This window comes from Hippichthys cyanospilos, chromosome 6 (assembly GCF_059441005.1).
Source record: "Hippichthys cyanospilos isolate Australia breed blue-spotted pipefish chromosome 6, RoL_Hcya_1.0, whole genome shotgun sequence".
Classification (NCBI taxonomy): domain Eukaryota; kingdom Metazoa; phylum Chordata; class Actinopteri; order Syngnathiformes; family Syngnathidae; genus Hippichthys; species Hippichthys cyanospilos.
Window position 1 is genome coordinate 3994538 of NC_142374.1, and position 23375 is coordinate 4017912.

Here is a 23375-nt window from a genome sequence, read left to right on the forward strand (position 1 = left end):
TCTAAATTCTATTAGTGACTCAGTATATATATATATATATATATATATATATATATATATATATATATATATATATATATATATATATATATATATATATATATATATATATATGCGCACACACACAACACACACACACACACGTAGTAATCCCAGTGCCAGTGTCCAAATGTTCAGGCGTCACTATTTATGTGGTACCAATGGCTGCAACAGCGGTGGTGCGATTTTGTCTCTCTTTAGCAGGCTGGTTTTGGCTGCTTTGACACCTGTGTAGGGGAGTACAAAAAAGTGAATTATTATTTTCAAACTTTGGTATATAAAATGCTGTGAGTGCTCATCATGTGCCATTATGTTAAGTGTGTTTAACCTGAGGTGTTTCCACACCTCGGGCCCTATTTTTGCAGGCCGTGCACATAAACTCAGGCATAAACACTGGCACATCAATTCCGCGTCAATGCAAACCTAGTTTAGCATGTTGGAAATTTTCAAAGACCACACTGTGTCATGCAGGACGTTCAGTCGGACCAAGGACCATTTCTTTCCTTTTTTTTTTTTTTTTCTTTACACACACCTTAGAATTGGAAAGCTGAAAGCAGTCTCAACCGTCAATCAAATCGGTCCCGCTGGAAACCAGTATTCATAACAACAATTCATTTTGTGAGTTGACTATTTACTACAGAAATTGATTGTCATCACCAGGTCTCTCGCAAGTCACAATTATCTGCTTTGGTTGGGCTGGTGCTGAGAGCGCAGAATAAGTAAGGAATAGATCTATGAAGGGAAATAACACTCTGGGGGGTCTTTAGGGTGATAAATCAACAATATAACATGATTAAAACCTCAGAAAAGTTAAACTCAGATTTATGAAATGTGCCATATAAACGATAAAGATTTGATATCAGTTTATCAGTTGCAAGTAAATAAAAACAGCACAATGATTTGCAAATCATGTTCAACCTATATGTAAATGATTACATACAATACATATTTACAACCCTAACCATATTTAATGTTCAAAATGATAAACTTCAATTGCTTTTTGCAAATGCTCATTGGCTTTAAAATTTTGTGGCTGCATCATGTTCCACAAAAGGTGGGTGAAGCTTAGCAGGTGTAATTCTTTCCCAGTCCTGCCTGATATACAGCTTCGTCTGTTCAACAGTCAGGTGTCTCCCTTGTCATATTTATTGCTTCATTTTGCACCACCCATTTTGAATGGGAGACAGAGCTGGATTGCAACATATAACTAATCTTACAACACGAAGCCACTGTTTTAACAATGCTGAACATTTGGCATTGTCTTGAAATAAGCAAAAAGTGTCCATAAAAAGATGTTACTTGGATGGTGCCATGTTTCTCCAAAACCTGTATGTACCTATTAACATGAACATGAATGGTGCCTTAACAGATTACCCATGCCCTTGGCCCCATCGGACTCATACGCTGAGTTTTGAACTTGACATACAAAAGAAGTCCAGTTTTCACAGCTTCCACAATCCCCCCAAAAGAGGAAACATGTCCAAGCCAGAACATAATACTTTTTCACTTTGCATCAGTCCATCTTCGACGAACTCGGGCACTTACGAATGTCATGCCAACTGACAGTTGCTTTCTGAAGTTTTCCTGACCCTTTGTGACGATGTCCTGTGGCATATTGATGTTGGTTTTTGATGCAGTTCCGCCTGAAGGATCGAAGGTCATAGGCATTTAATGATAGATTTTGGCCCCGCCGCTTACATGCAGTGATTTCTCCAGATTATAGGACCCTTGATACTATGGACTGTATGTGATGAAAAGCTCAAATTCCTTGCAATTGTATATTGAGGAACATTGTCCTCAATCATGGGATCCAGCTTTTCCTAATTGGGATTTTCCTAACAGGTGTTTGATGAGCATTCCTCAACATTCTCACTCTTTTCTGCCACCTGTCCAAACTGTTGAAACGTGTTGCAGCCATAAAATTCTAAATGAATGTTCTCTTGATACAATCAAGTTTACCAGTTTAATACTGAGAAAAATAAATGTTATCAGCTTGAACAAGAAATATCTTGTCTTTGTAGCGTATTCATTTGGATATCAGTTGAAAAATAACTTGCATATGAATGTGTGCGTGTGTTTTCAATTCACAGCTTGTACCAAATGCATTGGTACAAGGTTTGTACATTTAGAGACTTCAAAGAAATGGTTGAAATATTTCACCGAGATGATCAAAATCTTAAGACCTGTTGAAAAAAAGCCACACTTTTCCTTTCTGCTCATTTTTATCAGCTGATTAAAATTCTAGACTGTCACTCAAATAAACAAAAAAAGGCAATAAATAAATAAATATATAAAAAGTAACATGCAATAATGAGTAGGGGGATTCAGATGGGCTCCAACCAGGGGTGTGCCAAAAATTGATTCACATAACAATCAGGATTCTTATTTACTACAATTTAAATCTATTTAAAATGTCCCCAAAAGGATATTAAAGATAAAAAGAAATCCATCCGCTTCCTGTTAGCTTCCATAGTGCATCATATGCGCGCTGATCTCACCATGCACCCCGTTCCAGTGAAAGATTCCCACCCCTACTTCCAACTTCCATCCCTTGATTTAAATGCCATAGAAAAGATGTCGGGACGGATAGCAAAGGAAGGTTATAAAAATGGTCATCTGTTCCAGACACTTGATGTACTTGGTAAAGCAATCTTCACCACTTGAAGCAATGTTGACACGATCTTCCTGGCAACACTCGCATCAAGCATGCATAACTGACTTTTTTCAAGTGATTTACAAAAGAGCTACTCATTTCTAAGTCTGGTTTAGAGAGTTTTTTAAGCGCCTAGTCTTAAATGTTTGATCAGTTGTAAACAACCTATTTCAGTTCATTTTCTATTCCTTGCCTTGACATATTACAGCTCTACTTAAAATCTCATTAAAATACAAATGTTTAAAAAGTAAATTTGAGCTATTTTTCAACTAGTCTTAAGATTTTAATGAGGTCTGTATTAACATTGACTCACTCATTTTAATAGTTGTCTTGATTGGTTTGGCTGCATCCGTGTTTAAGATCCAAGGATGACGCAAAGCCTGTTCTGGCGTTAGGCGCTTCTTTGTATCATATCTGATGAACATTATACATGTAATTAAGGGAAATGAACATACGGTTGATTGCTGTTTGCGCCACTGTGTGTGTCATTGTACGTAATCTTACTCCAAGCAGTAGGAAATGAAGTCCAGAAACTTTGGATTGCTTGACCTTATCCTCATTGCAAGTGTATTTTTTTTCTTTTTTGAGGATTCAATGTCCGGGCTACCTGCAAAAAAATGGAGGCAGGCAGGCAGAAAAAGCAAGCAAGCAAGCAAGAATGCAAGCAAGCAAGCGAGCGAGCAAGCAAGCAAGAAAGAAAGAAAGAAAGAAAGAAAGAAAGAAAGAAAGAAAGAAAGAAAGAAAGAAAAGTAATTTAAGGCATGAAAATGTTGGAACTGATTTGACAATAGCTATTATGAACAAATGTGCTCTTATTAATTATATTTTTATGTTTTCTTACATGACATCTTACCCAAATGGAATATGCTACAAAGTTGTTTTTATGAAAAAGGTTTTGTTTTTTTGTTGTTTTTTTAAGTGAATTGCAGTTTTGATTTATGAGATGGTTTCACTAAATCAGGTGTATATCATGGGGATTGGTTTATTATTAGTCATTGATAAAAATATCAATTTTGCCCAGAAATGTCCATTTTGGGAGTCTAAAAAAACCTCCTCCTTAAGGTTTTGACATTGATTTTCCAGCAGCTCAAAGGTTCAAATTGTAATCGATGGATGGATGGAGTGCACAGATCATAAGTTGTTTTTATCCATTCAGCTACACATCACAGTTACTCCTCTCAGACGACATTTCCCAAGTAATTTAATGTTTAAACTAATTGGACATAACAAGCAAAAATGTGTTTTTGTGACAGAGCTGTATTTTGCTGTTTGTACTGTAATGTAAATGCAATGATTTTGATTGGTCCTTAATGTCAATTATTGTGATGTTGATGACAAATCACGTAGGCCTTCATCATAGACAATACTCTGCAATATGGGAACGCTAAAACCCCCCAAAAAATGTTTTGTTCTTTTCCTCACTCCTGTACTGTTAAACTCCAGTACATGATGGCCTGTCTCCTGCATGTTTTCCAAGTCTTGCTTTGCAACACACCTGATTCAAATGGTCGGGATCATTATGAAGTTCCTGCAGAGCTCACTGATGAGCTAATTATTTGAATCAGGTGTGTTGCACAAAAATCGGGTGCATTGCAAAGATAGACTTGGAAAACATTCAGGACACAGGTTTTTCTAAATGAAGAATTTCAACTTGGCAACATTCAAACTGCTGTAACTTCGTCAATTTTGGAGCTACCTCCATGTATTATATATCATTCCAAAGGTAATGAAGTGTAACTAGAATTTTATTTTCATCTTTGAATTGCTTTTTTTAAGTATAAAATTAGAATATATCACCATATATTTTTTGATTTTCTGAGGCTTAAGCCTGATTTTGTGAAAACACATCTGTCTGTTGGCCTGCCTGTCTGTGTGTGTGGGTGTGACATGGACCTCTTCATAGTTTCCTGAAGAAAACGTGCTTGATTTTTTTGTGTGTTTTTTTGTGCTTACCGATGCGGAATTTTTTTTCATTTGCTTCAATCTGCATTTCCATTGGTGGGAGGCCAAGAATCTGAAATGAATTGATATTCAGTCCTTTGGTTTAGATCAGGGGTCACCAACTCCAGGCCTTGAGGGCACCTATCCAGCATTTTTTCAGTGCAACCCTCCCCCTCAATTATTAGTGGTTCACCATTACTGCCCTTATTGCTCTATTAATGTTTTTTTTTTGTTTGTTTGCTGTTGTATTGCCTACCTTATCATTTGTTTGGTTATGGAATGTTGTCTGCATGGGAAAGTGAACAGAATAAGAGTTTCATAGTGTGGTATTACTATGCATATGACGATAAAACTCTTGAATCTTGAATCCCCACTGCACCTGATTCATATGATGAGCTCATCAGGAAGTTCTACAGGAGCACAACAATGACCATGATCATTCCAATCAGGTGCAGCGGTGGAGGGTTACACTGAAAAGATGCTGGATAGGTGCCCTCGAGGACCGATGTTGATGACCCCTGTTTTAGATTTATTATGTTCAGGCTTGCAATTGTTATAAATCGGAATCTTACTCTTGTGATGGAGTAGAACATGTCTGCTTTGGTATGGCCACTAAAGAGAGCGTAGCCTCTGTCGAGTTCAGCCAACATACAGCCTAGGCTCCACATGTCAGTTGCTGGGGTAGACGTTTTCCCGAGGAGCAACTCTGGAGACATGTATGGTAGAGTGTAAATCGTAGGTCTATCTGCGGTAGATCATATAAGAGAGAGATGCATAAGCTTCTGATTAATTTCCTTTGCTTTTCACATATAACATGGTTTACTTGTTTTTTTGCCATTGATCACTATAAAACAATAACAATTACACTCACATGTACTGTATATATCATGTTTGAAGTTTTGGCTTCATTCATCTTTCAATGGTGCACATCATCTACTAATCTTTTATTTTCATACGTCAATTACAATTTGAACCTCTTGGCTACTGGGAAATAAAACTTGAGACCTTAATGAGATTTTTGTAGAAATGCCCAAATGGACATTTCTGTCTTTTTTGTCAACGACTCAAAACCGAGCTCCACAACATAAATCTGGTTTGTGAAAACACATAACAATAATCAAGTCAACAATAAGCGGGTTCACATCAATGTTTGCAATATTTTTTTCGGCCTAATCTCAATAAATGCTTAGATCACTAGACTGAGAATAAATAGACCATGACCTCACTCGGACCACCACAGGTCGTGGATGGGGGGCAACGACGTGGCAAGCGCCGTTGCGGGACTACCTGGTGACAGTAGCGCATGAATATAAGCGCATGAGCACACACACGCACAGCTACAGTGAAGACTCTTATGAAGAAAGAACCAGCAAAAATGTAAACAGCGCATGAACATGCACACACACTAACAGTTGTGCACAGTGAAGTAGAGAAAATCAAGGTCACAAATGTGGGCCTTTGTTCTTCCCATTTCTTAGTTAAAATCCCAAAAAAACAATAGAATCCAGGCTGTACAAGAAATTTTGAAATGCTATATATTAAACCAAGCACACTTCACATACATTTTCAAATAAGTGGAAGAACGCAATGATAACAATACATTTGAGCGGCTGCCATGATGGCTTAATAACACATTAAATGTACCATATCTGCATGTCTGATGTTCGTAAAAAACTGTACGTGTCAACCACTACAGAATTTATATACGCGTCATGAATAAGATGACTACCTCTATTACTTGAATATAAACTGTTCTTCCACTGCTCTTTGTGGTGAACAGGTCAAAGTCAGCCCCCACAGTGTGACTGGCTCTCCCCGACCTAGTCGATCTGCAATTTTCACCTTCTTATGGAGCAAGACCCGTTATTTACACCTCTGAACATATATATATATATATATATATATATATATATATATATATATATATATATATATATACATACAGTGTTCCTGCATTTTTCATGCGGGCATGGTATGGTATAATAGTATAATAGTAATGATGAAAATGTGAAAGAAATGAATTTAATGATCTATATGTGAAATGGGGAAGTTTCAAATGTGAAACGTTAAGTATGTCATTGGGATAGAATTATGAATTATTTTGGGTGAAAATTATGGAACTATGGGGAAAATATTAATATTTATGAATTATTGGAATGATGGAAATGGTCCTTAAGGCGAAGCGAATGAGTTAAATTTTGTGAATGTGTAATGGGAACGCTCAAAATGGGGAATGTTAAATCTCCCATTGGATACGAATTTGGGATATAGATTTGAAAATATGGAATTGTAGGAAATATTATTATGTATGAATTATTGGAATGATGGGAATGATCTATGAGATGAAATGAAAATATTATGAATGTGAAATGGGAAAATTCAAAGTGTGAAATGGGGAATCCCATTGAAAATTAATTTTGAAATATTAAAGGGGGAAAAATATGGTTTAATGGGAAAATATTGTAATGTATGAATTACTGGAATGATGGGAATCATCCCTAAGGCGAGATGAATGAGCTAAATAGTGAGAATATGAAATGTGAAAGCTGTTAAGTATGAAATGTAAAATCACCCAATGTTAAGTCAATGGGATTTTTGGCATAGAAAACAGGGAATTGTGGGAAATCTGTATATTTGGAATAAGAAAAATGGAAGCAGTCATCGCACGATTAATTGGAATGATATGAAATTGGAACACTGTGAATAGGATGAACAGGGAATGAGTGTAAACGTGTCAAAAAATGGGCGCAATAAAAAAGAGGAATCAAATTCACACAATTATGAGTCAAATGCAAGCTTACGAGTTTTGGGAAAGCTGAAGTCATTTCAAAGGCCAGGACCAACCTGATTGCCACCACCTTTGTTGAATCAAGAAATTACTTTTATGGAATTTGTCAGATATACTGTAAGACAAAGTGAAGTAGTCTACAAACTCCCAGGAACAAACACAGCTTGCCCGAGCAAAAAAAAAAGTCCAGAAGGAGAGTAAAAAGTGATCAATCTGAAAAAGGCTAGGAAGCAATTTCCAAGGCTGTAAGGCTGCGTCGAACTACCAGCCCCATTATCCAGAACTGTTCCAGTTGGCAAAAAGCATTTTGATAAGCCTCAAGACTTTTACAGGAGTATTCTGTGGACTGATGGGTCAAAAATTTAACTTTTCCAAGTTGTGTAGCCAATTATGTTTGATCTAAAAAAGGCATGGCATTTAATAAAAAGAACATAAATGTCAACAGTAAAGCATGGTGATGGCAGTGTGATGGTCTGGGGCTGCTCTGCTTCCTCAGAACCAGGACATGTTATGATTGACAGAAAAAGGATTTCTACTGTTTACCAGAAGATCCTAAATGAGAATGTCCGCGCATCAATTTTTGCCCTCAAAGGCAAGCATCTGGGATCATGCAGCAGGGCAGCAACTAAAAAAAAATCCACTTCAGAAAGGCTCAAAAAGACTCAAATCAAGGTTTTAGATACGCTAAAACAAAGTCTGGATTTAAATCCAATAGAGATGCTGTAGTGTGACCTTAAGTGGACAGTACAGACTAAAAAAAACTCCCCAGTATGACGGAGTTGAAACAATTCTGCAAAGAAGGATGGTTGAAAATTCTTCCACAGCAGTGGAAAAGACTCAACAACTTTCCATTATGTACAGTAGGTTTTTTTTTTTATGTAGATTCAGATATCTTTGTATTTTTTACCTTCTTGGTAATTACAATCATTTTGAAACTGCATTTTGTATATCATTGGTTTGTGCCAGCAATATAATATTTCAAACCTTTGCGAGTGATGTAAATACAAAACAAAAAAAAATCAGAAAGGTGGCAGTACTTTTTCACAGCACCATATATAAATATGCCATGCTATTTATGCATGGATGGTCCGTCTGGTTTGGTCCGGTCCGTCCTCCATCCATCCATTCTCTAGAGCCATTTATCCTCACAAGGGTCACAGGCTTGCTGGTGCCTATCCCAGCTGATTTAGAGTGGGAAACGGGGGACACCCTGGACTGGTTGCCAGCCACTCGCAGGGCACACAGACACTACATTTTGTTGTTAACTGATTTGGGTGTGGTCATGTGATGTTCACTTTATGTGTGGTGATGTCATTTTCAATTGACAGCAAGTGCCAAAATGGTCAGCCCTTGAGAATGTTAAATAAAGGTGAATTTTTGGGGGGATTTCATATTCCACAATTAATCAGCATACCATGTTTATAAGTGGAAAAAAACATCATTTGAAAGTTTTTTTTTTTTAACTTTTCTTCATCTGTACACAAAATATTCAAGCACTAAAACTATTTTGTACAACAATGCAGGTAAAGTACAAATTAATTTATGTCATGTAAAGGTAAAGGTCAAATTTGTAATTGTAGCCTTGTCTATTTTTCAGTCATAATTTTTAACTTTGCCTCCATTATTTCATATTGTATGCTCACTGCAGGGACTAAATGTTCACCTGTGACATTTAGTTGAAAAAGATACACTTGCCATTGTCTTTCAAAAAAATGCAGCCTCCAAAATCGCTCACTGCAGCATTGTTTTCCTTGTCTAATAGAATGTTTTCCTGTAAAAAGAAAGATTAGATATTACAAATAGTATAGCTATCTTGTTTTGTTCCCCCCTTATTTAAAAGCGTAATGCAAAGATGACATCTTGTGAAAAGGTCTTCACACGGAGCTGCAAAAATGCTTGTGGCTATAATGCATGCAATGTCATTATCATTTTGGAAATAAGGACATTATCAAGCTACTTCTTTCTAGTCAATTTGATTGCATCTAATTCCCATTTTCTTTTTCTCATTTAATACCAGTGGTGGACCATCAGGGCCAGCAAGGCCTTCTCTGCTGGCCTAATATAACCAGACAGCATTATCATAACTATAATAAACTATATTAATTATAAAAACTACCATGAAAGTCAATTTCATTTTAAATTCATTTTTACTAAATATATATATTATATACATTTTTAATTTATTAACTTATTCTCCATATTGTTCTTTTCGTGTCATATTATATCCTTTTGGTTACGCTCCTTCTAGTGTTGTGGAGTTTTTAGCCAATTAGAATTCAGCTAACTTGTGTTGCCAGGCATAGCGCATTTTGCTTCAACAGTTGTGGGCTTCTGCGCAAGCGCAGATGGGTATGTGATTGACCTGTATACTTACTTGACAGCTGTAATAGCCACTCGAGTCATAAGATCGCCATCTAGAGGCCTCATGTTGACCGTGACGTGAGTCAATGCTCACTGCAGGAAGGCAGTGCAATACTCAACAAGCAAGCTATGCGGTGTTGGCTTCAGCTGATTCTTTTAAGGGCACTGTGTAGCTATTAGCTAACCTGTCCCAAGTTCTGTTGGGATTGCCTTTTGTTTGCAAAGGATTGATTTGGTGTTTGGAGCTACACTGGATTTGCAAACTTCAATTGTTTAACCAAGGCAGCAACGACACACCAAAGCACGGCTGGAAACACGCGCTACGGTGCTTTTAAAAACTTATGGGGACACCCGAGTGGGTATACAGTATTGTACATCTCAGTTCCTCAATGCGCTACGGTGCTTTGAAAACCTTATGGGGACACCCGAGTGGGTACATTGTACATCTCAGTGTGAAGAGAAATAATAATGAAAAGGTGAAGAAAAATACCGTTTGTTTTGTTGACTGCAAGCATTTTCTTTATTTATTGTTTGATTTTTAATATGTTTGTGTTATATCATTTCGTTCATATTAAAATTAATTGTTAAGAAATGAAATGATGTTCTTCTTATATTAAACTGTGATTTGGAATTTGGACTTCATAAAATTTTGTGGATATTTTAAATTATTATTAATTCTTTTAAGTTTTGACAGAATCACATATAATGATGCAAGTTTTAAGTTTTAATGAGACAAGTTTTAGTTACAGATGCGGGTTTATTGACATTTAAATGCTCCGGAAAATAGCCTGTGTATCCCAGTAATGCTTACATGTGTGCATGAGAGGTAGTTATTCGAGAGTCGACATCACTGAAGGCGTACATGTGAAAGTCACGGACCGTCACTGTATAATACACCTCTCATAAATAATACATTTGTCAAAAACCTGTTAAAAACAGATAAAATGAACAGTATATAAGGCATTAGCACAATGTTTGTATGGTTTTGAGCGTTTATGACATTACCCCATGATAATGTGATGACAAACGGGATTTACTAGAATAAGCTTAGTTGCTCACTAGAGCTTCATGGGAAAAAATAAAAACGTGTCCACTGTACGTACAAAAGGGGCAGAGCGACAAAGCAACTACAAGAAGCACAACAATTTATCAATTTATTTACAACTAATCAAAATTAAAATTAACCTGATTATTTTGGATAATTGATTGTTTACAGACCTTAAGTTCAATTAGAATTTCATCTCTTTTTTTTTTTTTTAATTCATGAAATTCATGACTGATTATCTTCGTGATTGATCAAAATGACACATTTACAAACATCTGCTTCGTTTTAGGTCAATTCAAAATAGAAAACATTGAATAAAGCAATAAAAATTAAAACATGCTTTTATTTTAACATTTGACCTCCGCAGAGATTCAAACATCCCGTAAATTAAGATAGCCAATGGTAGCTCCTCAATAAAGTCTACTCAATCCTGGCACCTCGATGCGTGTTTGAGAAGCACCCTATGAGAAATCAACTTCAGCCCAAGCTCTATATGGAAAATGGTGTCAGTTACAATCACTCCAACACTTAACCAGGAAATGCAAATCAGTGCATGAGCTATAAGTTAGAGGGGTAAAAACTGTTGGATGACGGAGCGAGGGACCACAGGTGGAAGTCGAGACGGAAGTGCCAGTAAAATTTGGCTGACGGAGCGACGATCAACTTTAAAAAAAGCTAAGCTAATGGTTAAGCTATTTAAGCTAATGTCTGCCATTAGCTTTCAGCAATACAGTTTAAGAGGTACGTTTGAAAAACTCAGGATTCTGGTGACACCAAAAATATAGGTTTTAAATCCAAACTACAAAGAGTGTTCCTCCCCATGGCTCAGACTATCAACCAAAACAGCAACAAAGACAGTGTGATTTATCTACTGATGCTAAATAACAACTCTGTAATGTTCCTTACTGGTTTCAGGTCACCATGAACAATCTTCATGCCTTTGAGTACTTGAAGACACTTAAGAATATCGGTGGCATATTTTCTAATGTCACCGTCGTGGAGCCTGCGCATTTTGCTCTGCATTAGGGCTTTAAAGAGGTCCTTTCTGAAAATAAATAATCTTTTCTTAAAAGTTCTCTTACAGGCAGACACAATTTTGTATCCAAAGGTAAAAAGAAAATGTTAACTTACTCAAATAGATCAAAAGTGATGCACAGATGACTGCGGAAGTAAAAGTACTCCTTCATGTGAACAATATTGGCTCTGTTGCTCTTGTCTAACTTTTGCAGGGTCTTCAAAACTTTCAATTCAGCTTCCGCAAACCCATGACCCCTGGAAACAAAAGTATATTTAGAATTATTCTTTTTAATGTCCTTTTATGTGTATGTGTGACTAATTGCATGGAGCGACTGCTTTTGTTCCTTTCCAATTTAATATAAATTTGTATGCAAGTTGTCAACCCTAGTAAAGTTTATGCAGTAATTGACTGTTTGTATGTGTATTTTAAGACAATCAAATGGAAAGCATTAACTCTTTCAGTGCCGAGCGTGATACGGAAAGGCAACACCGAGAGTGCCAGCTGATTTTGAGCGTTTTCAGTCATCTTTCAAGGCCGACTAGTTCAGGAGTGTCATACATGCGGCCTGCAAGCTGATTGTGGCCCGCAAACGGATTTAACCAGGCCCGCAAGATGATTTTAAAATGTAAAGTATACAAATGAGCTAATTTTTTTTCAATAAATGATTCATTTATCTAAAATGTTTTATGATTAAGGTGAGGATTCCGGCACTATGGAAAACCACCCGTGTGTATCTTGGTTTTTGGTACACAAAGGGGACCAAATTCTAGATTTTACGGTCTTTGTGGTGAGCTCTTGCACTTGTGGGGCCCATTTTGGTGGAGCCCACAATAAATCACAATAAATAAATCTATAATATATGTGTTGTATGTGTGACAACACTGCCATCCGATGGTCAGTTATCACTCCAGTGGTCTATTGGCTTATTAGATAAGCTTTAGTCAAGGGAGTCCGCTATCCTCCATAAAAAAAATGTACTTGACAAGAATGTTATGATTTTTATTTTTATTACTCTTTTAAAAGACAAGAATTCTGATTCTTGGCACTGAAAGAGTTAAGCACAGCAGTAACTGAATGTGTCGAACACACTTTTGCACCAGTTTATAACTATCACGACAGCTCCATTTACTAATCATAGGTTTGCAAACACTTTCTGATAGAATATGAATGTCATTATTATTATTATTATTATTATATTTATTAATTGATTTTTACAAAACTTAACTGTAGCCTATTCATAATACTGATTAATTTGGTGACATCTTACTCAGTTGTGTTTCGAAAGACCTTGACCGCCACAAGCATTGTTGTCTTGTGGTCCTTACACTTGAGGACTTTTCCGGCGAATCCTGATCCTATCACCCTCAATATTTCAAAGCGGTAACCTAAGTGGTCACCAATCCTCTGTTGATGAAAATGGCATTGATTAGTCTTAGTAGGATGTTGCAGCATTTCAAATGCACCGATACGCATAAAACAATCATAGTGAGTACCTGTGAAGTAGATCACGACAAGATAAGGAAGGTGGTAACGAATGTATCGCTCGATATTTTGAGGATGTGAAAGAAAAAAATGTGTTACGGTAGTATTTTTATATATGTTTATTTACAGTGCCAAATCACAACAGAAATTGCCTCTGGGCCCTTTACACAAGAATTCTCTTCTGATTTCTTAAAAGTTTAACTGAGCCACACATGAGCAAGTACTGGATGATGGAGTCAGGGGAAAGATAAGTCTAGGCAGACCCAAGACTCTCAATGTGAGCCTCAGTTGGACGAATCAAGAGTGTAAAAAAGGAGAATGACAGTGACACGAGAAAGACTACTTTACATCAATTACCCCATTCAGTCAATCAGTGTCTGACACTCAAGGCATTCAGTCAGAGCAATAAAAAGGGCTATAAATCATCCCTGATCATATGCTTTACAGAAAACAAATTATTTAAATTTTCTCATTAATCCTGGGAGCCTTCTGGATCGAAACGGGGAGGTGGCTTCAGGTACCAGAACAGGTACCTGAAAACTAACGGTTATACCTCATGTTCCATTTTTGCATATTCTGGGGACCAAACTTAAATTTGATATTTTGGGAGCAAAGCACTGCAGGTGTTTTTTGATATATAGAGGTGATCCATTTTTGCTGTTGCATAGGTCAACATAAGGATTCCAAATCGCATTTCTAAATTTTATAGGAAACCAGTACAATGAGGCTAACGCTATGTAAATCAAGCGTATTATGTAATGGAAATTTTATGTATGTACAATTGTTTGTAAAATTCCTAGAAAATCACATTGTCCTATCACCCGTAAGGTGCTTGCAGAACAGGCCATGATGGTGACTTCTGGATTAGATTAACAAAGCAGTGAGGGGAAAGGCAGTGGAATTGTTTTTGGGAAATAAGATAATCATATGATGACACACATTGGCGCACGTCACAAATGCACTGCTTGCCTGTCAGAATTATTACCACAAGTTCAGGGGAAGTTCTGTTCTTAAACGTCATGAACTTTTGAATGTTTGTGAAGACGTTCAAAGAAAGTTCTTTGTTTTGTTTTTTTTAATTTAATTAACTTGCCAATGACTTAATCAAAGGGCTAAATTTAATCGGTGAGCCCTCAGTAGAAAGGTGGATACTTTTTGAAGTAAAAAGGTGATGAAATAGTTATGTACATACTGATTTGTAGAATCCTTGGTCATCATCAAATGCCTTGGCCTCCTCAGATGTGGTTTGGGTCCGAATTTTACTATCCTTTTTTCCAACATACCAGACTTTTCTGTATTCTTTAATTTCGATCTGTTCATATGGTGTTAAGTATCGTCTGTTATCTCTAAGAATACCTGCGCACAAATCAAGATGGTGTTAATCACATATTAATCATCAGAGTGGAAACAATAACTGTGAAAGACTGGTTCCCAGGAGCTCTTACTTTCATATGTCATACTAGGTAAATTGAATGTGAATATTTTGTTCTTGATGGTTGTTCTGTATGCCTGAATAGAAAGACAAACTGCAAGCATTTACAATAAAACAAACTTACAAATACAGATACATTTGCAACGCTTGTCTAGTACAGACCTGAAAAGGTTTGGATATTCCTTGATTGATATGGTTGTGTGGGTAGCTGATCTTTTGACATATTAAGCCAAATTCAGTCATCTGGGGGGCAGGATGTTTTGATGGTGGTGATATCTCATTTTTTTCAGCACATCTTATTGATTTTCGGTGATCTTTGTTATTTCGTGAAGATGGAAAGATCTAGAAGTTCAAAAGGTAAAGATGAATAAATATTCAGGCCGCTGTGAACAAAACTCATAAATTGACAACCCGGATTATATAATTCAGCATAGATGCACTGTTTAAAGGTTTTCATCATTTACAGCACTGTCTCAGAAAATTAGAGTATCGTGATGGAGTTCTTTATTTTCTGTAATGCAATCAAAAAAACAAACATGTCATACATTCTGGATTCATTTCAAATCAATTGAACTATTGCAAGTCTTTTCTTATTTTAATATTGATGATTATGGTTTACATCTTTAAAACCTCAAAACTCCTTTCTCAAAATATTAGAATATCATGAAAAAGTATACTTGTAGGCTATTCAACCAATCACTTGAATTGTCTAATTAGTCGAAACACCTGCAAGTGTTTCCTGAGCCTTGAAGCTTGGTTCAGTAAACTAAATCACAACTATGGGGAAGACTGCTGATCTGACTGCTGTCTAGAGGACCATCACTGACACACTCCATCAGGAGGATTAAGACAAAAAGAAATTGCTTCCAGAACCACTTCCAGAATTGGGGGCCGCTTCAAAGACAGCGGACTGAAGCTGGAGTCCAGGTATCAAAAGCCACTGTTCACAGACGTGTCCGGGAAATGGGCTACAATAGCCATATTCCCATGGTCAGGCCACTTCCGAACTCAAGACAACGAAAGAAGCGTCTGACTTGGGCTATGGAAAGGAATCTCTGGACAGTTTTGTCTTTCATTTGGAATTCAAGGAGCCAGAGTCTGGAGAAAGGCTGGAGAGGAGCAAAATCCAAGTAGCTTGAAATCCAGTGTGAAGTTCCCACAGTCAGCCATGGTTTGGGGAGCCATGTCAGCTGCTGGTGTTGGGCCACTGTCTTTCATCAAGTACAGAGTTAATGCAGCTGTGTACCAAGAGATTTTAGAGCACTACATGCTTCCATTTGCTGAAAAGCTCTATGGAGATGATGATTTCATTTTCCAGCATAATCTGGCACTTGCCCAGAGTGCCAAAACCACCAGCAACTGGTGTACTGACCGTGGTATTACTGTCTTTGATTGGCCTGCCACTTCCCCTGACCTGAACCCCGTTGAGAATTTGTGGGGTATTGTGAAGAAGCTGAGAGACACCAGACCCAACAATGCAAATGAGCTAAAGGCCGCTATTGAAACATTCGTGGCATCCATAACACCTCACCAATGCCACAGGCTGATTGCCTCCAAGCCACGTCGCATTGATGCAGTAATCTGTGCGAAAGGATTCCCAACCAAGTACTGAGTTTATTATTATTTGAATGATCGATTTCGTTTTGCTGTTTTCTTAAGCTGTAAGACTTAATCATCAACATTAAAATAAGAAAAGGCTTGCAATATTTTAGTTGATTATTAATAAATCAAGAATGTATAACATGTTTGTTTTTTAATTGCATTACAGAAAATAATAATTGCATTACAGAAAATAAGAACTTTCACAATATTCTAATTTTCTGAAACAGTCCTGTATGCTTACAAAATAAAAAGTAATCTTTGAAAGGTCTTGACGACTGACAAGTTAACCATATAGACAGAGAGATAAAGTAGGCAACAAGGTTATCACTTAATTTTATTTGTCTTTCTGTCATAATCACCAAAGTACAAACAAATAAAGGCTTGGAATGATTCACCAAATATGTGCTTCATGAACGCAACATACAAGCTCCCTTTTATGAAACAAATTATTACAATAAATGTATTATAATTCTCGGGCTGGTGGATTTTAAGGTACGTGGGTTACACACAACTCGATAATGTTTGGGCAATACAGTGTAGCTTGAGATGAAAAAGCTTGTGGGGTTAGTTTAACAGAACTGACGTCGATCTATTGATTCCAGTGGCAATTCTAAATGCACTCCTCTCTGTCTGGCCAATTCATGCACGTATGAAAAAAACCCAATTAATAATAATAATAATAATAATAATAATAATAATAATAATAATAATAATAATAATAATAATAATAATAAACTCAAATTTAACGTACCTTATTGGGTTGTAACATTGCTGTGTAAATACATTGTTGTCGTTTTGGGAACCTCCCCCCTTGGGCTGTCTTGTCAAGTCCCAAGCACCTCTGCTTGAAGACTTGACTAATGTCAAGATGGTTAAAAGTAAACATTGCATTTGGTAGCTGAAAATACGTTGGTGGTGGTGTACGATTTTATCAGAAGACCTCGTGTTGCCACAGGGTGGTTCTTTGATTTAAAGGTTTGCTGACGTCGTCGTCGTTTGTCTAAAGACTCGCTGACTAAACCAGACAAGAACTCACGCGCGCGTCAGTCGAAAACCGGCGTCACAAATTGTTTCAAAGTAGTTTGGCGCTTGAGGGTTTTAAGATCTGTCCGTGGGCAAGCGTGCTTTTACATAATGCGAATCAAAAATTAGAATTACATAATTAACATGATAGTCATTTACCCAAAACAAACGTGCATTCTTTTTTTATTTGGTAAGTGTCATTGTGTGGGGCACTGCCATTTAATATACGATTATAAAATAAAACGGGTATATGTTGGAAGGCTGTCATAGTAATTTTTTACCACCCGAGGGCAGAAGAGGACAAAATATGTCAAGCATTTGGTAAACAATACGCAGGAAGAATAAATTATCAAACCATTATAAAAGGACAAACTCGAGATTTGGCAGTTAGTTGGATGTGTAAAGCGGTCCGTGGAGAATCATTTGCGACAGAACGAAAGCAATTACAATTTAATATAAAATAAAGATGAAATGACCATAAATATTGATACGGATACTGCCAAAATTTAAAATAATTAATTTAAAATTATTTGTCCACAAAGCTTTATGAAGTCCATCAAGAGCAGGGAAGCAAGATTGTATGCTAAATTACAAATCGCAGTTCAATACACGAACATCATTTTATTTAATTACCACTAATTGAATATGAATGAAATAAAATTACAAAAACATGAAAAATAAAAATAAATAAATCAAATGCTTGACTCACCAAAAAGGCTGTTCCCCACTTATTTCAATACAAAATCTATTCTTTCTTTCCTCAGAAATAAACAAATATCTTGTAGAGTTTGTCGTTGTGCGTTTCATTTCCAAGAATAAATCCTTTTCTATTGACAGACGCCAACGCTGAAAGTTGCGAGTAGATTTGATTTTTCTGCTAAATATCCTCGGGTACAGCTTCGCTCTATGCTACACCTTTAGTCCAGATCACCCAAGCAATAGCAGGAGCTCGGTTAAGTAACATGTATTTTGTTTTTTTTTAAATACTTTAACAACTTCAATTTTTCAACGGTAAACACGGTTGATCATCATTGCACGGTCTCTCTGCAGTGAGCATCCAATCACGTCACATTCAAAGTAGATGGCCACCTCATGACTCCATTGGCTATTGCAACTGTTTATTAACTATGTATATGTGATCGATCACATATGTATTTGCACACTGCACGTATGTCTTTGCACACTGCACAGAAGCCCGCAACTGTAGCTTGCGAATGCCCTCAAATGGGTCTGATTTCAGGCAGATTTCATACATCCTGGTGGCACAAGTTAGCTGAATTCTAATTGGCTAAAAACCCTAACCTAAAACCGCCACGCTGGATGAGCGGAACCAAATGGATATAATGACATGAGAAGAACAGTGTGGAGAAATAGAAATACACTACTGCTGTAAACTTAACCAATGAAACATAAAATTATTACTTTGATGGAATGCATGCAATCAGAAAATGGATAAATGGATTGCTGACCGAGGGCCAAAATATGATGAATTCTCACATAGGTTAATACGTAAAAATGGTATTAGTTACTTTATTTGATTTATTGACACTATATTCTCATAAAGGGTGTGGTGGTGCTCGAGCTTTTTCCATCTGTTTTTGAGCGTGACTGGAGCATTGACATTACCAAACAACTACATATAAGACATTCACAACAGTCGACAATTTAGTCTTGTGTGAAATAATAAAATGTCCATAAAAACGTGAATGTGAGCGCAAATGATTATTTAAATGTGCCCTGTTTTTCAGTGGTGACGATTCCAGGTTAAATTGCCTCTTGCCAAAAATTCAGCTGCGATAGGACAAAATAGCATGTGACCCAAATGCAGACACAACGTATATGTAGAAACTGTTTGGATGGGGCCCCAAATCTTTGGTGACACCCCTGGCAACCTCACCTTTCAGCTGTCACTATGGAGGTGGTTCTCAATATAAATTGTGAAAGAGCAAGCAATTGAATTTGGGGTAAAGGCGGAATGAGACATCATAGTGTTGTTCATGTAGTACAATTAAGATGTGGAATGCCTTAGTCTAAAACTGCTTCTCATAGTGTGTGTGTGTGTGTGGGAGGGGGGGTACGAGACGACGCCTGGAGGGTTGTTTTTTCCAAGTGAAATTTAACTGTGATAAAAAAAGGATTGTCATCTTTTTTTCATGCACCTGTTTTTTTATGCTTAGACAAACCTTTAACCTGTATAAATGCTGCAATAACTTAGTTTACAGTTGTTGGTTTATATTGCTTTTTTCTTTTGTCAATGTTAAAAAAAGGATCGATATCGTTAATTTTATTTATGGTCTCCGTGGCAAGTAGGTTGGGCTTGAAATGTTTTCTTTTTCCTGGGGGGGGGGGGGGGGGGGGGGGCAAAATATAATTGAGAAGCACTGATCTATACAAGATACGCTTTTCCATCGACAATGACCTATTCTTGCAGTTCTGTTTGTCACTTTCCTTTTTCCCTTTCAACAGTTTAGTTTTCGTCACTAGTCAATTTACATAACAGCTGGAGGAAATTTGAGACCATTGTGTCCAAAATAAATCAATAACGACAAAAACAGGCATGTCTGTGTGAAAATGTGTCATTGCTCATGGTAAAACCAAAAAAGGTCTATTTCCAAATGAAAATGTCCACATTTATACGTGCAGGATTGATTAATGGGCTCCCCGATGAAATATGGTTACATTTGTATAAGGTGAGATCCACATGAGATAAAATATGGTCGAATTTGTATGAGGTGAGATCCTCGTGACATGTGTATTATGACATACCGTCATTTGATGGCCTAAAATCTTATGATGCATGCTTCTAAAAGGGGGAATCTGATTAATCTGTACCAAACGTTTTAGCAGCTCAATGATGGTGGTGAATACTGAACAGCAATGTGAGCGGTATATTTTTGTGGCGTGTCAATCTGCCCCCTCGAGAGTTTCAAGTTAAAACTAAATCCAGTGTACAAAATGTGACTAAAACCGCAATGCCGAAAAGCTTGTTCAGTTGTACGTCTTATGTTGAAAGGCAAGACGGAAGCTCATGATTGCTCATGATAATTGACTTTATGCCGCTATTCAATTCAGTGGAGGAGACGCACACTCAGGGCAGCTGGCCCTTCTACCATGTGAGGAGTCAACAGGTTACTCAAGAACCATACTCGCGTGTCGGAATTCAAGACAACTTGAGCCAATACTTGGAGAATTTATTTGGGAGACAACGTGAAATAAAGACGAAAGACTGCGACTGGTCGCTGACTTCACTGAATTGAGCCTCCGGGGTAAGTAGTTGACAATCAGCCGAACTGCGAGTGAGAGCACGACTTAATACCCATCAGGAATGTTATTTTTAATTTGTTACCTAACTGCTGTTTCTCGAGTCAATTCCTCGTCTTTCTTACAAATATGTTAAATGCCCACCTTCTGAACAGTTTACAGCTCTATTTGCGGCATTTCCCGACTTAAGAGGCGCAAAAGGTGAATTTAAGCAGGCCACGAGCTAAGGTGTAATGTTCATGGACTTAATTCAGGCAAGCCGTAATGGCACGACAAGTTGTCGAAAAGCGGTAGTGAGTACACGCGCTGTCGAGAACCTTAAAATTCTAATTCTACCTACGTTGTTGGAAATGTTGAAAAAATGAAATGACTTTCCTCTTGCATATCTACTGTATCAAGTTGTTTCATGTTTTCTCAAAGAGTACAGCCATTTGGTATTTTCGTTGCTCAAAGATTTAGCTACAAGTCATCTTGCGGGAAACTTATATCCTCTAAAAATTCTCGAGAGAGTCTTCCACTAACCCAATGCTTCTCAATGATATTTTGCAAGTCGTATTAGAGCATCCAATATTGTATACTTTTTAACATTGACAAAATGAATCAGCAATATAAACCATATTTTAACAACGGTTGACTCCTTTTCTACAGCTTTTATACAGGTTAAAGGTTTGTCTAAGCAGATAAACCCCAAGTGCATCAAAGTGCCTGGAAAAAAAAAAAAAAAAGATACCAGTCCTTTTTATCACAATTACACATGGCAAAAACAAATCCTTTTCCCTTGGGTCATCCGTGTACCCCCTGTAGGTGCATAAAACAAAACAAATTAAAACTCCTGGAATTTGATATGCTTCAATTAGAATGAGATCACTTCCAAATGTATCTTAAAAACCCCAATTTGATGGTACCAACATGTGTTTTCAACATTTTTTATCCTCTTCAGGGTTAAGAAAGGCCGGACCATATCCCAGCTAAATTTGGGCTTAAGGTGAACATCTATCCTGGGCTTTTTACAGTCCATCACAGGGTCATAAAAGAAACAACTAATACAGTATGTACCACCACGCTCTGTGAACGAAATCCATATTGCCTGGATGATTACAGTATACCACCACTACACCATCACAAATGAATCCATAAAAACACCAACTGTAATTTAAACAAAAAAAAAAAAAATGATGATTTTAGTATGTATGTGCCTGTTTTTTTCTTTGCGGCTCTGTGTGGCAATGGTTAGCTCGTCCGCCTCACAGTTCTGGGATCCAAGTTCAAATCCACCTCGCTCCGACCCTACTGGTTGGACTTTGCATGTTCTCCCTGAGCCCACGTAGGTTCTCTCCAGGCACTTCGACTTCCTCCCACACTCCAAAAACATGCATGGCAAATGTATTGGACATACGATATTGTCCTTAGGTGTGATAGGGTGCCTGGATGGTTGTTTGTCTCTGTGTGCTCTGCAGTTGGCTGGCAATCAGTTCAGGGTGTCCCCCGCCTAATGTCCTTCGACAGCTGGGATAGGCACTAGCAAGCCTGCAACCCCGTCAAGCATAAGCGGCACTTGAAAATGAATGGATGAATGGTTTCCTATTCTGACTCAGTGCTTGACCCTAACCTTGCCAAAACTGAACCCCTAACTATGTTGTCGATCATCATAGGTCATGCTCAGTGTTTGTTCCTTCTAGTGCGCTCCACCTCTTTTGCATGAGAGTGAATGCCCCCCCCCCCCCCCCCCCCCCCATATCCCTGATGAAAAGCTATCTAATTTTTAGACTACAGCTAGGTACTGCTAGTTGCTGCTTCTGATTTGGGAAAGCACTTGAAAATAATATGTCTGACTTGAAACAAAGCAACAAAAATAAGGAAAACATTTCTACCTTAAGCCTTTTTGGGTGGTGGCCTGGCAGCTAAATTGTGGTGGCTCTGGTAGAACCAGCACTGGTTCTGTATATTGCTAGCATTGGGCCACAATTGGGTCACAATTCAGTCAATTTGAGAAATAATCTCTTAGTAATTGTTAGGGTTCAGTATCTTTTGAATTTGGACGATTACCATATTTCTGTTTTACTCAGGTCCCTAATGATATTAATTCCGATTCTTAACAAAAAATGATAATAAATTACTAAGTTTAAATAGGAAAAAATACAAATGCATAACAAACGCAAAAATGTGTATAAAAGGTAACCAAAGAAATGTATATAATCTCACTAGTTGTCAGGGTTATCTTTAAAGGTAGACTAAGACAAGCCCTGCTGCTAAACAGCAGAATAATAACTCAGACCAGCCAAAATTTCTCAGCCTAGGCAAAGGGAAAAGCTTGGCGTACATACTCATGTGTTGCCAACAGCATTTTCGTCGCTCACGCGTCCCCTTTTTATTCATTCAGCAAAGCATTGCACATTACAAGACATAACAAAAAGAGCCACCCGGGCGTCAGCAACAGCTAGGCCAAGGTCCCAGCTCACACTTTCCTACGTCAACAGCTTTATCTAAGGACTGGGGCCAGATGAACTACAGTAGGACTGCATAGATGGATAGCAATGCACGCTATTCTAGACAAGAAATAAGCACATAATGATAACAACCTAATATATGATTCCCTTCACACTAGTCTGCAAGCATATGTACAGTATAGTGGGCCCCCGTGCTACGAAATTAATCCGTTCCGCGGTTGGGGTCGTATGACAGGCAATCCAAACCTATGTTAAATAGCTAATGCATTTAGAACCCCAGGTA

At 37.5% G+C, this 23375-nt stretch overlaps 2 protein-coding genes across 10 annotated transcripts in view; one reads left to right on the forward strand and one right to left on the reverse strand.

Moving 5' to 3' along the window:
* Nucleotides 1-111: 111 nt before the first annotated feature.
* LOC148421906 (dual specificity tyrosine-phosphorylation-regulated kinase 4-like) lies at nucleotides 112-17368 on the reverse strand. Of its 7 annotated transcripts, XM_088417204.1 has the most exons (14): nucleotides 17113-17368; nucleotides 14922-15101; nucleotides 14773-14853; nucleotides 14520-14683; nucleotides 13113-13249; nucleotides 11959-12099; nucleotides 11734-11872; nucleotides 9117-9192; nucleotides 5206-5378; nucleotides 4646-4706; nucleotides 3197-3299; nucleotides 3006-3106; nucleotides 1585-1682; nucleotides 115-266 (listed from the first exon to the last, which is right to left on the reverse strand). In XM_088417204.1, exons 2-14 carry the CDS (start codon nucleotides 14980-14982, stop codon nucleotides 237-239), a joined length of 1365 nt encoding a protein of 454 aa, XP_088273330.1. In that variant the 5' UTR covers nucleotides 14983-15101; nucleotides 17113-17368; the 3' UTR covers nucleotides 115-236. The 7 variants fall into 7 exon arrangements, with proteins under 7 accessions (XP_088273332.1, XP_088273330.1, XP_088273327.1 ...); XM_088417201.1 differs by lacking the exon at nucleotides 17113-17368 and having other exon boundaries at nucleotides 14773-14836; nucleotides 14922-15096; XM_088417205.1 differs by lacking the exon at nucleotides 17113-17368 and having other exon boundaries at nucleotides 5206-5339; nucleotides 14773-14836; nucleotides 14922-15063.
* A 3104-nt stretch (nucleotides 17369-20472) lies between these two features.
* Nucleotides 20473-23375, forward strand: part of LOC148421907 (F-actin-monooxygenase mical2b-like) — a 63103-nt gene continuing 60200 nt past the window's right edge. For all 3 annotated transcript variants that reach the window (XM_088416338.1, XM_088416339.1, XM_088416340.1), the window contains exon 1: nucleotides 20473-20650. The gene's annotated coding sequence lies outside the window, so the exon portion shown is untranslated. The remainder of the gene's footprint in view (nucleotides 20651-23375) is intronic.

Coding starts and splice junctions, on each gene's coding strand:
- LOC148421906 (XM_088417201.1), bottom strand. CDS start 15,002: ATGACTGAATTTGGCTTAATATGTCAAAAGATCAGCTACCCACACAAC. Junction 13,250..14,519: donor ACCAAGGATTCTACAAATCA/GTATGTACATAA, acceptor TTTCATCAACAG/AGGATTGGTGACCACTTAGG. Junction 5,379..9,116: donor CATTTTTTTGAAAGACAATG/GCAAGTGTATCT, acceptor GATCTACCGCAG/ATAGACCTACGATTTACACT.